This window comes from Arvicola amphibius, chromosome 3, assembly GCF_903992535.2.
Source record: "Arvicola amphibius chromosome 3, mArvAmp1.2, whole genome shotgun sequence".
Lineage (NCBI taxonomy): Eukaryota > Metazoa > Chordata > Mammalia > Rodentia > Cricetidae > Arvicola > Arvicola amphibius.
This window is the reverse complement of record NC_052049.1, coordinates 57,793,002-57,806,621: the sequence shown is the minus strand read 5'-3', so window position 1 is coordinate 57,806,621 and position 13,620 is coordinate 57,793,002. Positions and strand designations below refer to the sequence as shown.

The 13,620-nt window shown below is 38.8% G+C and overlaps 1 protein-coding gene across 4 annotated transcripts in view; it reads right to left on the bottom strand.

Annotated features, from left to right (window-relative positions):
* The window catches only part of Vcan (versican), an 86,649-nt gene that overhangs the window by 52,734 nt on the left and 20,295 nt on the right, over window positions 1-13,620 (bottom strand). For 2 of the 4 annotated variants that reach the window (XM_038323245.1, XM_038323247.1), the window contains exons 5-6: window positions 9,401-9,694; window positions 234-3,158 (exon numbers count right to left, since the gene is read on the bottom strand). In XM_038323245.1, the coding sequence (XP_038179173.1) occupies window positions 234-3,158; window positions 9,401-9,694 (3,219 nt within the window). The remainder of the gene's footprint in view (window positions 1-233; window positions 3,159-9,400; window positions 9,695-13,620) is intronic. The other 2 variants (XM_038323246.1, XM_038323248.1) reach the window with 1 other exon arrangement.

Here is a 13,620-nt window from a genome sequence, read left to right as displayed (position 1 = left end):
GTGATGGAGTGGTTGTATTAGATGACAAAGCAGGGCTTCTTACGACTTGCAAAATAAAACTGTGTCTAACATTCTTCCCAACGCTTTAACATAGCCTTCCAATTCTTGTACAGCTGCATGAAGCTAACACATTTTTGACACTCCAGTTATCATCGCCTAATGGCAGCATTTGTTACGGTGGTAATTTTAACTTTCAAGATAAAATGCCGATTGCCTTGAAAGCAAAGACTTACCTGTCTTATTTTCTCTGACCTCAATAATATAAACATTTATGTCAGGGCGGGATTTTGTCCCTGTCGGGGCTGGTGAAGTAGACAATGCCTGAGGTTTGGAGGTTGTTTTTCTTTCCACAGTGGGTGATCTTGTTGGCTGTGTTACAAGAGGCTTTGAGGTCACATGATAGTCTTGGTCAATGTCAATTTCTGTTTCCTTAGCTATGATATCGGTGAGAGTTGTGGGAGGGTGTTGCGTTACAGAATCTCTAGGAAGGACAATGTCACCTGTCGTTTCTGCACTGGGCTCCTCCACAGCAGGCGGTTCTGCAGTGAATGAAGAGGAGGGTCTGAAGGGTGGAGTTCTGTAAAGGCTGTCTATCGAAGGGAAGGCGCTGGTATCACTTGGAACTATTGGAAATTCTGGGAGTTCCGTGGCTCCGGGTCTTTCGAATAATCCTGAGCCTAAATCTGTATCATCTAGGGATGGTGTTTTGCCTTCCTCAGTAGGTTCCTGCATAAGCTGCGTGACTTGAGTACTGAGAGGCCTCAGCGTTGATGCAAATTCCGTCAGAGTACTACCTTCTGCTTCATACTTTAATTCCGGCTCTAGACTTGAAACTTCTTTTGGCCTAATGGTTGATACTAGTGGTACCATTGTCTCCACTTCCCCTTTGGGCTGCGTTACTGCACCAGGTAGATAAGATGTACCATGCTCCATTGTTCCAGCTGGAGTAGTTTCTAAACCGGGGACCCTCTCCAAACCTGTCGCCCATCTGTCTTCAGAGACAGTATATGCTGATCCCTCCCCCTCTTCTTTAAATGCCACTGTCTCCTTGGCCATTACTGCAGTAGAACTGAGAACAGGAAAGGAGCTCCCTACAGTCTGCAGTTCTTCCAGGCTTTCTCCCTGTGTGGTTTCTGTTGTTCTCCAAGCCTCAGGAGGCGTGGTGGCTTCTAGGTGAGTCTGTTCAACAATATCTTGATCTGATTTGCCTAGAACCTCATATTCTAGTGGAACAGAAGACTCCAACACACTCCATTCCGTCTTGGGAATTACAGAAAGAGGACTGGTGTGGGACTTGTAAGTAGTGGGCTCCTGGGTGCTGCTATAATTAACAAAGGCCAATCCTTCCACATAGGACGTGTGTGCAAATGGGGGGAGAGTAAACAGTGGTTTGGAGGCATCTGCATCTTCACCCCAAGCACTTCCTTCCACAGTTGCAGTGATGACTCGGCCTTCTGTGCTTATGGTGGGAAGCACCCCGTCTTCAGTTGTAGATTCTCTCAAAGTTGACTCATCTGCACTAGCAACTGATGGAGCTGGTTGAAAAGGAACTGTGAATTCTCCCGATGGAAAATCTTCCTCAGAAACCTTTTCTGATGGTTTTCGAGTACTATCTGGAAAAAGAGTATATTGGTCTCCTACATCTGGAAAACTTGGGGTTTCTTTAGCCTTTCCCTTTGTTCCTACAGTGCTAAGTAAGACAGGGGGCAATGTTGTAGAGTGGGCAAGCTCTGTTGAGGACAAAGGTTTTAAAGTTGAATTATCTTCTTCCCATGACCATTTTGATACTGTGACCACTTCTACATTTAAAGTACTGTGGGTCAAATGGGCTGCTGTAACATCTTGGTAGGGCTCTGTGGCATCTGTGTCTAATCTAGTCAGAGTTGCCATTTCTTCTACATCTCTGGCTTCTGTTGGCTTCACGCTTAACTTTCCAGTTGTCAACGCTGGGGAAACAGATTCTTCAACTGAAGGTTCTGTAAAATGAATTTGTTCTGAGGGAGACGTAAAGAGCTTCATCCCAGATGAGCCTTCTTCTGTTATCCCTATAAATGGATCATTGGTGATCTTTTCTTGTATCTCATCAACTGTGTACGCTTCCTGTTTTAGCTCTGGTCTTGGTGTTTCTGTTCTTTCTCTTCCTTCTGTCACTTCTGTTTGCAAGGAAGGATAAACAACTGTGGCTATTCCCCCTACTGATACCATGTCACCAGAATAGGGAGACAACTCTCCTTCTGTAAGATGCTCTGATGGCGAAGGGGTTGTAGGCTGTGATTGACCAGAAGGATCTTCAGTCACTTTCCCATTAGTTTTTGGTTCTTTCTCTATATCTGTGAGTACTCCATCTATGTCAAGCATAGTTAAAGGTGAAACAACTGTCGACGTTGAAATGGACTCTATGTCCCCTGGCTGGGAGTAGGTAGCATCTTCTGACGTCTTTGATACCGTGACGACTTCGCGTATTTGGCTGAAGTCCCGGGGGCTCTGGTCAGACCTAACTGTCATTGTTCTGCCTTCACTCTCACCTTCTCTCGAGGTAAATCCATAGTGACTTGTGGTCCCCACTTCGGGAGTGGTGCCTACCGTTGACATTTCAGTTTTCTGTTTTGGGGTCACTTCTGTGGATTCAAATGTCACTTCAGATGCTGGCAATTCCTTGGAAGAAATGTGCTTTGTGATTTCTGTGGATGTCACTAACGGGGCCACTTCTATTTGTTCAATCTGTGTCACTGACTCATGTGTTTGCACGTCTTCTGTAATTCCATCCTGTGAGCCAGTAGCATGCTGGGAGATGACAGTTGTACTTTGGAGTCCTTCCTTCTTAATTTCAGATATATCTGGCTTCCCAAGTAGTTCTGGCCCAGAAGGAGAGTAGCCATCCACATCCCAGTGGTTCTTGGTACTCCCAGCAAGTGTGGGTGACTCGGTGGCTAATCTGTCTGTGATAGCCTGAGACTGGACTACAGATTTCTGTTCAAAATTGACTATATTTCCTGCAGGAGGGAAGTATGTGGTAATGATAGGTAATTCGGTGACTAACGGAAAGATTGGTGTAGCTCTGTCAGGTACCATGTGTGGTTCTTTGGATAAACTGGGTGATGCAGTTTCTGCGAGGATATTCGTTTCAATGGTGGTTGCCTCTGATATATTCTGTTTAGCTAAAAAAATAATTTCAAAGAATTAATTAGACAAGTCACTAATATGGGATTGCATGTCCAGTGTTTTAAGTGGACGAAGTGATCTCTGATACAAAGGAGTCTAAAATCTAAACTTGAAATTAATGCAAAAGAAGATAAGTGATCACTTAATTAATAATCATAAACTGGTAAGTTGTATTGTATTGCAAGTGTTATTATACTTGATTGAACAGATAATCATTTTCACAAAAATAAATGAACATCGTGTGTTTTAAGATAAGTAGATGCCAAAAAGCTACTAACACAGAATTTTCATAAATGGTTATCTGTAATGAGCTACAGTAGCGCCACAAAACTTAGAAGGAGAACTTGGCTTTGTTATCTGGGGACGAATGTCCCCTGCTGCTAGCTTTCTCCAAATATTGCCTTCTTTTCAAGCTGCAAAGTGTCTCAGGGGACAGGGAGTGTTTCAGACTGCAAAACAACAGAAAGCCACATCAAATAGAACCACGTGACACATAAACCATGACATTATCCATAATGTGTAGACTTTCATAAAAACAGGATATTAAACTTTTAATACCGCTCTTCATTTGGTTCCAGGTGTTGGACATTTGACTTCATCTTCCTTTCAACTCTGGAGGCGTGCTGCCAGCAGACCATACAGCACGTCTGGCAGAGGCTGGCTTGGCATTTGCTGTTGTCCTACTGTTTGCTGAGTGATCTGCACACTGTGTTTGTACTTATCCCGGGCCTTGGTTTCAGTCTTACATTAGCATGAAACACAAATATAGGAAATAAAGCAGCTACGAGATAGTCTTCAGCCTGTCACTACAAATTCCTGGGGGGGGGGGGGCTCCTGGATCATCACAGAGTGAGCACATGCTACATAAAGCACACTTGTCATTATAAAAGGCTGCTTTATATTGGCTCCAGGCTTATAGAGAATGACTGTGTTAAGGAAATTTAAGCTGTATATAAAAGTGACAATGTTATAAATAAAAGTACTTCTCAACACAGGAAATGGAGCATCTTGGTGTACAAAGACTGTGTTTTCCACAAAGAATCAGTACTTTCTAAAATCAAAAGTGAGTTGCCAGTGAATTTACAGGGAACTGTTGTGAGGAACCCACGTCAGCCATCTTGATACATTGTATGATGTGAAGTGGCTATGTACCCAAGGCTGGTCCTCTCTGTTAGAAACTGTTGCCTCAGGAAACTCTAAGGACTGGATCTTTCCCCAAAAAGAACCACTGAGAATCAAAATTGGCTGCCTTTTAAAACCTTCACCTATTCTGTCAGAATTCCATGATGAGCTAATATGATGTTATCCTAAATCTGAACAAGGCTATAAGTTCTAATTTGGGGGAAGGGTTGGAATTTGTTATTAGTGCTTGATATTCTCCAGACCATTTTAAAGGTCCAAAAATATCAGTGTTCTGGTGCAAATGTGGTATTCATTTACTATAATATATGTTCTTTAAAAATCCATCAGTGCTTAGCTTTTTATACTTAAAAAGAAATTAATCCAAAAGAATACTGGGACCTTGAAAAGAGTGTTATATGAACTTGTTTTCCTCTTGCTTTTTTTGTAGCAGTAAGCTTCTTCTGCATTTATTTCCCGGCATAAACATTAGTCAATTTTGATTGACAAGAACAACATAAAGACCTAAAATGTGTCTGACTAGTTTTCTTTTAATTCGATTCTCTCTCCTCTGAAATTCCATCACCGTTACCTCACTTAACTGCCAGATTTCATGTTTGTCTTATTATAACTGCATTCTTTAGGGAAATAGTAAAAAATATGTATGGAGAATGTTCCCATGGAAACATAATACAAACTCTTAGGCACATTCATATTAGAGAAAATTCAATCATGTTATTATTAATAACAGCAGAATTATAATTTTACTTTTCCCCTCAGAGCATTTTTCATGGCCAATGAAATTAACTTAGGAGAAGGTGGCTTCGCACCGGATCCAAGGGAAAGTCTGTGGATCCGGTCCTCCTATTCAATCTCGCAACTCTCCATTTAATCCTAAGGAAATATTTGTACAGCATTTTAAAAATGGACTCAGATTTTTTAAATCAAATAAGCACATGTCATAGTCAATTATGACTAATTTTCTGTCTCTCTCCTCTAGCCTCGCTGCACAGTAGGTGAGAGCATTGAGTCTCGCTGTGCCTGTCTTACAAAACCCAGGACTTATGTGACTTTGTTTTCAGGGGGAAAGGAGGGCTTAATAATTTTAGAGTCCTATTTAAGAAAGTCTGCTTACAATTAAGTTAATTAATTCTATGACTTGAAATGGAAAACCTCAGACTTCCTTTTGGGGTTGGGTGACTTTTCTCATCAACCTAACAGCTGACTGCCGTCAAAACTCAGTGCAACTGATAATGTGTGCCACTTGCTTCAGCCATCCCAAAGAAGGAAACAATCTTTTTAAAACACCATCTACAAAGAAATAGCCTAAGAATAAAAACCATTGCATTACTTTACTGAAGATGATTCTAAAGAGAAGAGTACAATTCTAGATTGTTGTACAAGTATCCCCTCCCTTAGTTTCATTCACATTAGACCCTTGGATTTTGAAAAACTTCTATTTTTTTCAGTGCCATTATTGAGGAAGCCAACAAAAATCAGCATGCTTTCTTTCCCACAAATACTCCCTCGCAATCTTTGCAGCTGTCTGCCACACAGATGTTTCATATCAGCATGCTATGGTGTTCTACACCCTATGGACTATCTTCTCCGCGATTCTTCTGTCCTGACACATGAGGCAGACTTTCCTAACACAATGGAAAGCTGTATCACCAGCATAGTGGCCTGTTTAGCTCCTATACTATCTCCGGTTTGGAGAAATGGCTGACGCTGACTCGAGTCTTTTATATGGGAACCATGTGTGAGTGTAAAGACGGGGACAAGGGACAAGAGCAGTCAGTGGGTCTTCCACAGTGTGACTTGAAGATCACATGTGAGGAAGGTGTCATGTTGATACAGTAGGATTCAATTTATCTGCCAATTTAAAGTTCTACAAGTGATTGGATGGTAAATTAAGTCACTCAATAAACAGGAAATATTGTGAAATACAAAATAAGAACTATTCCATTTGCTACCTAATGGCATATAGTTGTTTAGGGTACAAAAAAAAAATCAATGACGTGATCATAGATTAGAATAGCCTAATTATAAACATGAACAAACATATAAGAAAGCGTATAAAGTGTTGGGAACCAATTGAGCCTGCTCTAGACTCTAGTTCCAAATCTAACGAGAGAAGGAGAAACAAGAAGAACAAAACCAGATCAAATGGTAACTAGAAGTTTAGACATTATAACTGTCATCAATGGAATTGTTCAAGTTGGAGGAGATGTAGAAAGACTATCAAGGAACTATATTCAATAGAAATGCTGCTTTTTTTAATTTGATCAACAACTTAAAAAAAAGAATAGTCCAAATTCTGATGTTCAAACTGTGATTAAAAACAAACTAAGAGTGAGGGCTAAAGAATATTAGAATGACGTTTTTAGAAAATATGGCATTTTCCCTCTCATGGAGATCCTTAATGACATGTATTAGGAAATTTTCAAAAGTCTTCGATTATTTTGGATTCATCTAAATTTGGAGATATTTCACATGAAATTTCAAAACTCTGAACTAAATTTTTTCATAAAATGTTTTTAATCCTGAAGCCAAAGACAATTATGAAGTAGACAGTTTTTATCACAGAAAAGGTTAGAAAGGTATTTTTAAAAGGCATTTAGTTGCCTGTTTTTCAAATCTATTTGACCACCTAATCCCTATCTGCACATTATCAGCTATTGTATGTGTGCTATTAACTGACTTTATAAGGAACAGGAATTAGAACAAAATAAGATTTTGACTATCTATTACTACATGGCCTAAAAACCCACTTTCTATGTTTGACAAAGCCAGATGCTTTACAGCATGCAAGCATCTCTTCTTCAACTTAACAAGACAGCTGCACAACACAGTCGTCACTTCAGGGGCTGCAGAGGAGGGCATGCTTGGTGACCACTGGACTACACAGGAAAATTGGGTGTCAGACAAATCATCTGGCAATAATTTTAATCTTTATGTATACACCTATTAAAAAGAAGCATCACAAAATACACTAGAAGCTGGAAGAAGCTGTTGCCACTACCACATTCTGACCTCTTCTGTGCTAAACTAACTAGAAAAGACAGTCTTAAGGACAGAAAAAAAATGAACAAAAATCCGTACTTCAGTTTACATATATACATGTAAATGAATAGAAAAAATAAATATCAAACACTTTTGTATTTAATGTAAGTTAAATTTAATGTGGACAACCTATTTAAATCTAAGGGCTTTTCTTTTTATGTATCCATGTAAATTTATTTAGATAACAATTTAAAATCTGCCAGGATAAAATCTTTAATAATACTCTCTATGCCTACAGATAAGCTTGGGTTTCCATTTACCCTCAAGGAAGAAATATGGTTTTATTTCCTGTTGTTAATTTTATGCAATGCAGGAAATACTAGTGAAGTTCAATAGTCAGGACAACCCCACTATTCCCCCCTTAGAACTTTTCCAGTCCCATCCCTTTCTCATCATCAGCCCAAGCCTGTTCCTTCATCACATCAGTAACTTAAGGGGAAAGTCATTTTATAACCTGATTTATATGAATATCATTAATGACAGAATGTGGCATAAATGAATATGCATGCTGTATATGCATACATGCATATATGACTATATTTAAGATAAGACTTTTCATTATTATTGTTGCTTTTTTTAAAAAAATGATTATGGAAAACTTTGTTGTTTCAATGCCTGAGAAGAAAAGCTAACGTTTGCTAGGCCTTTCATGGGTCAGCCAGCTTGAATTAAGCTAATACACAACATATGGCTATAACAGAGACGCAAGTCTAAAGCTGAGATTTAGGCAGAGGCAGCCTAGTGGGGAGGCAGAAGTCTGTGAATGAAACCTTCCCATGCTTTTATCAGTTCAGGGATCCAAGACCTTTTCCAAAACACTGCTTGGGCTCATGGCTCTGTCTTTTTCTCCCTAAAAAAATGCCTGCATATTTCACCCTAGAAACCAATTAATAACCAACTAGTCTATTTTCTAATTGTTTTAGGTACATGTTGCTCCAACAAGAAGAATTAGAAAGCTAGTTCAAAACACTTGGCCTTGAGAGGGAGGGAGGGGAGGTATGGGTGGAGGGAAGGGGAGGGAAGGGGGAGAAGGAGGTGAGGGAAGGGGGAGGAGAAGCGGAGGGAGGGGGGAAGAGGAGGGAAGGAGATGGAAATTTTTAAATATAAAAAAAAAAACCATGAGAAAAAAAAACATTTCCTGTCTTATTGACATTTAACTTTTATATTAGTCAATGTCAAACTCTCACCAGCTTACTAGAATATCTAAGCATTTGTTATTTAGCTGATATAATATAAACTTTAGAGTAAATATTACCATAAAAGTTTTAACTAGTTATTGTTTAGTTAAGCACTCTATAATTATCATACTATTAATTGTGGTTAATGTTTAGAAATAATTTAAGGACATCTAACAATCAAAATATGTATAGCATGAATGCGATTTAAAATTAATTTTAAAAGGTAAACTTAACTAAGCATAGCTAATTAATGCTACATGTTGCAAAGAGTCTATATTGTACTTTAGTTAATTAAAAGCAAAAATAATCACTAAAAGATACATATTACGTTACTCAAAGCTAAATGAGATAAATGAATTATATTGATTATTTGATAGTATTGTTCATTTTTAGGTATGAATTGAACATAATTATTTTCAATTTCAGCAAAAATACTCACCTGTAGTTACTTAAATTTAAACTGTCTGCTTTTTCTGATGAGCATGCTATCAAAGGCAACATAAACAGAATTCTAATGCTTAACTCAGATTCTGTTGGCTTAACATTGTCATACCAACTGCGAGACTGCATTTAAAGGCCTCAGTTAATAGGAAATGAGAATCCAGGATATGTTCTGTGATGTTGGTAAAGCAGAGTGCAGTGAAGACTCTAATCTGGCATTCCCATCCTCCTCCAGAACAAACCACTTGCCACACTCCCTACCTTGTTTTAACCATTGTTCTGGTATCAAGTCTGTTGTGTCTAAGTCACTAAACAATTTCTATTCTATGCACACAGTACAGGATTCAGAATCCATCCCAACATCTACTTGAACCTTAGTGAATATCTTTGCTGCAGCTTTTAAATCTCTATTTTTAAGAAAGATATCAAACACTTACGTTTAAAGCAGTAGGCATCAAATCTGCTATCAGGGGAAGGGAAGCATGTCTGGTTCTCAAAACGATACAGGGTTCTCACCCCAAGGAGACCGCCTCCACACTGGGCCCTGGCCACAGTCACAGGATGCCGTACACTGGCATCCGACAGCCACCCGTAATCGCATTGGTCAAAGCCGTTTCTCCAAGCTGCGTGCAGCTCTCCAACAGTTGCCAGCCTGGCATCCTGGTTCTCACACTCTTCTTCAGCCTCCTCAAAGGTGAACTTATTGGGAGCCGTGATGTGGAACACGTCGCCTGGAGTAAGAAGAGGGAGAAGAAACTTTAGGTTTACTACTCATTCTGTTCCTGTTTGGATACATGTGGAGGGGATGTGTGAGACTTTGTGCAGTAAGGAGGCAGCTTCTCAGACGATAAAGCAAGTAGCAACATAGTTACTTCAATAAAGCTATTATTACCATATAATAAAAATAATACATCGCACAAATTTAATTCTACATGCTTGTGTCTATAGGTGTGTGGATGGGTATATGTGTGTCTACATATATTTCCTTCCAAAAGGTTGATGGAGCACTCACTTGCTAATAACATTTGATAAATCATTAAGAATGAGATCTTTCCAAGTGATTCTTCAACATCCTGTTCAAAGAACCCTAAAATTAGTCAGTAGTTCTCTCTCTCTTCTCTTGTATTACTACTGCCCAAACAGATAAATCTAGATCAGACTCCTAGATAAGAAAAGTCCCTGGAAATATGATTTGGAAAAGGATAGAAGCAGTAAGAATTAAAGGAATCTTCATTGCCTTGTATCCCTGACTCTGTGTTGCTGTGACAGATTTGTAGGCCACAGTCACGCAGCAACAAAAGGCCAAGTATGTCCCACTGAACAGCTAAAGGGACCATAGCCTCTATGGGGGAAATCCTTTCTCACTTTCTTCTTACTTGCTTTACCCAGAGAAGAAGACACAAGATCTAATTTTCACAAAATCACCAGAAATGTCAGCAGGGTTTCTGGTGAGATCAATATGCTATAATACCTGCTGATCGATTAGCAAGCAAAACCTGAACACTTGCTGTGCTCATCACTAGATTCAATTAGCAGAGGCAACTGCTCATTTTTGTGAGCATATTGCAATATAATTCTGGAAAATTGAGCAGTTAAACCTTTATTTTTATTTGGGCAACCAGTGTCAACAATTTTTTCAAAATAATTTGACTCAATTTAAATGATGTTTTTAAAATATGAGCACAAATGGCTCAAAGTCAGACGAAACATTGAAGAACACATAAATACATTTAACTTTAACAGGAAGGAGTAACACTGAGATGCAGAGGAGACTAAAATTTTGACATGCCAGTATTGCAGAAGTCGGGCCCTGTTTCTATAACTCAGAGGCGATCTCTAACTCTGTGCTTTATAAGACAATAAGGACACAGAGTTCTTAGGATGTCAATTCACAATCTCCAGTAGACTTAAGCCAGATGGAACAAGCCAACTGCTTAAAACGAATGGTGCCATTAGTCTAAGTATGTGATAGTTTTATGAGAAAAAAAAATTACACATAGGAAAAAATGGCCAAGATATACATATTAGCTTTTCTTGCTATAAATCCAAAATTTATACTAGAAAAAGAAAACAAAATTCACACTAGGAGCTTCGGGATAAAGAGGAAGAAAATTATTTTCATGGGGTTAAGAATAAGTTTATTTATTATAGTCTCTAGACCGACAAACAGTAACAACAGTAATCTTAAATCCAAAAATTCACATGAAGAGCATCTTCTGCCTCCTTACTCCCGCAGTGCTAACCCCTCCTCCTGCAGTACCAACCCCTCCTCCTGCAGTGTCAACCTCTCCTCCTGCAGTGCCAACCCCTCCTCCTGCAGTGTCAATCCCCACTCCCATAAGTTTTAAATGCATCAAAGGCATTCTACCAGTTACACAGGGTGCACTCAGTAATATGTGTTAAATAAATGACATTTCTTGTTCTTGTTAGAATTAGTGTCTTTCTCTATGCTCCTCAAAAAACATATTAAATAAAATTAATTCTGGTGCCACCTGGGACATTCATTGAAATTCATCTATAGACTTGGCACAAAGCAACTTGGGAAAGACTGGAGAGAGATGTCCTCCTGAGCAGCCTCACTTTCCTCGGTATCACACCTGGCTTTGGCTGAAGCAGATGCACATTTAGGGAGGATATGCTCACATCTGTCCTTCAAAGTTAGAACACATGGGTTTGTTGGCACAGCTGACATCACTCCGGGCATCTCAGTTGCCTGCATTGTTAGACACTCTGTTCTGAAAACACTATTCTTCCCTGAGACTATCAAGAGTTGCCAGTCAGCTGAAGCAAAGAATCTCAATTATTAAGGAAAGTTCTACTTCTAGGTACAAAACCAGAGAGATGACTAACAAGGAGCAATGACCCCAGGATAACTAGATCCCACTTTTAAAGGTCATACATGGGTGTTAAAATCAACAAAAATTTAGTAATTGTCAAAATGGTTATAAGGGGAAATGTTATTTTTACTCACCAATGAAGAACTACATCCTAACCTTCCATGTCAGAATTAACATCAAATTTAACGTTATATCAGTGACTTAACTCATTTGCAGGATACGACTTCCCTTCATCTCTGTGATATCAGAGAATGATTTTACTAGTTGAACTTCTGTGATCCCAAGACTGATTAATTTCCTCTCCATTTACCTGTAGGATATTTACAACCTTGCTAAGATTTAGTTTCATTTCCTTTACATTTTATATGTGTTTTGATTTCATTTATGTATATGTATATGTGTCTCTGTGTGTGTGTTCTCTCAGAAGCCCAAAGATGTCAGAGTCCCTGAAGCTAGATCTACCAGCTGTAAGTGAGGCAATGTGAGTTCTGGAAACCAAATCTGGTCCTCTGTAAGAACACCAAGTACTTTTAAACACTAAGCCATCTTTCCTGCCCCCAATATTGTGAATACTTAAAAAAAAAACTGAAAAAAGTCATGCCACTTGGATGAAAATGGAATATTTAACAAGATTGTTTGAGGGTATTTTAAGGCAAGGATAGAAAAAAATATTCATAAAGATAAAATGTAGTCACTCACCCTCTGTGGTATAGTTGTTATTTTGGAGTAATAAGAAAAAGGAAAGAAAACATACTAACTTTAACTCTGCTTCAAAATTAAGGACCTAAGCCTTCCTACGCCATAGTATTTTTAGCAAAAGCATCACCTCTGCTCATCTCAAATTCCTAATGATATAACAAAGCCTTCATCAAACAACTGTATTATTGTGCTTTAGTATTCTGCAGTCGCAGTTGATGCTCAATCCTGAGCCACCACACTGCCTACACAAGGAAAGCCACACCTGCTCTGTCTTCAAATATTCAAGTAGGATATTTGTCAATCGGTTCATCTCCTGAAATATTCTGGAAATTTTTGCTCTAAGGACACGTAGTTCAATGAAATAGAGAATTCACACGTGATTCATAGTAAAGAAATCTTAAAATCTGGTAGATACTAGGAAGCCTGTTCACAGAAACTGAGAAAGTGAACCAGGTTACCAGACAGAACCAAAGCAGGAGACAGCAATCCAAGTACGTAGCCAGTTGCCTCCCATGGTTCTATCAAGGACAGTGAGTGAAGAAGAGGACCAGGGTACGGTTCCTTAATCACGTATCTATGTCAGCAATTTAAACCAAATGGAGAAAGTCATCTCTAATGCAACAGAGGCATGTCATCCAGAAAATAAGGAAGATGCATATGTCTGTACCCCAGCACCATCTTTGGCATTTAGGAGGCAGGGACAGAGAGCCTTTGGTGAGGAAACGTAAACTTTACTAGATAGAATAGGACAACTCTACTCTATTACCTCTCATACACACGTGTACCTGAGCAGTCAAGGTAATCCTGGATGCAGCAGACAGCTGCCTCCTAGAACAGTGATTTTTTAGACTTTGACAAGAAATCCACTGCAAAGTTCTGGGAGCGGCTTTCTCAAAACAGCTATGTGAATTTTTTTTAAAAGCGTATACATACATATTTATATTAGTGTACAAATAAAATATAATGAAATAGATGATTTTATACACAAGATAATTTACCAATTCAGATAGAAAATGTGTAAAGAATATCCTATGCCACATCATCGTGTATTTTCAAGCTAATAGCTTCAAGTTCTTTTTGTGTGTGTGTTTTCCTTTTTTATCTTTTCTTTTTTTCATATT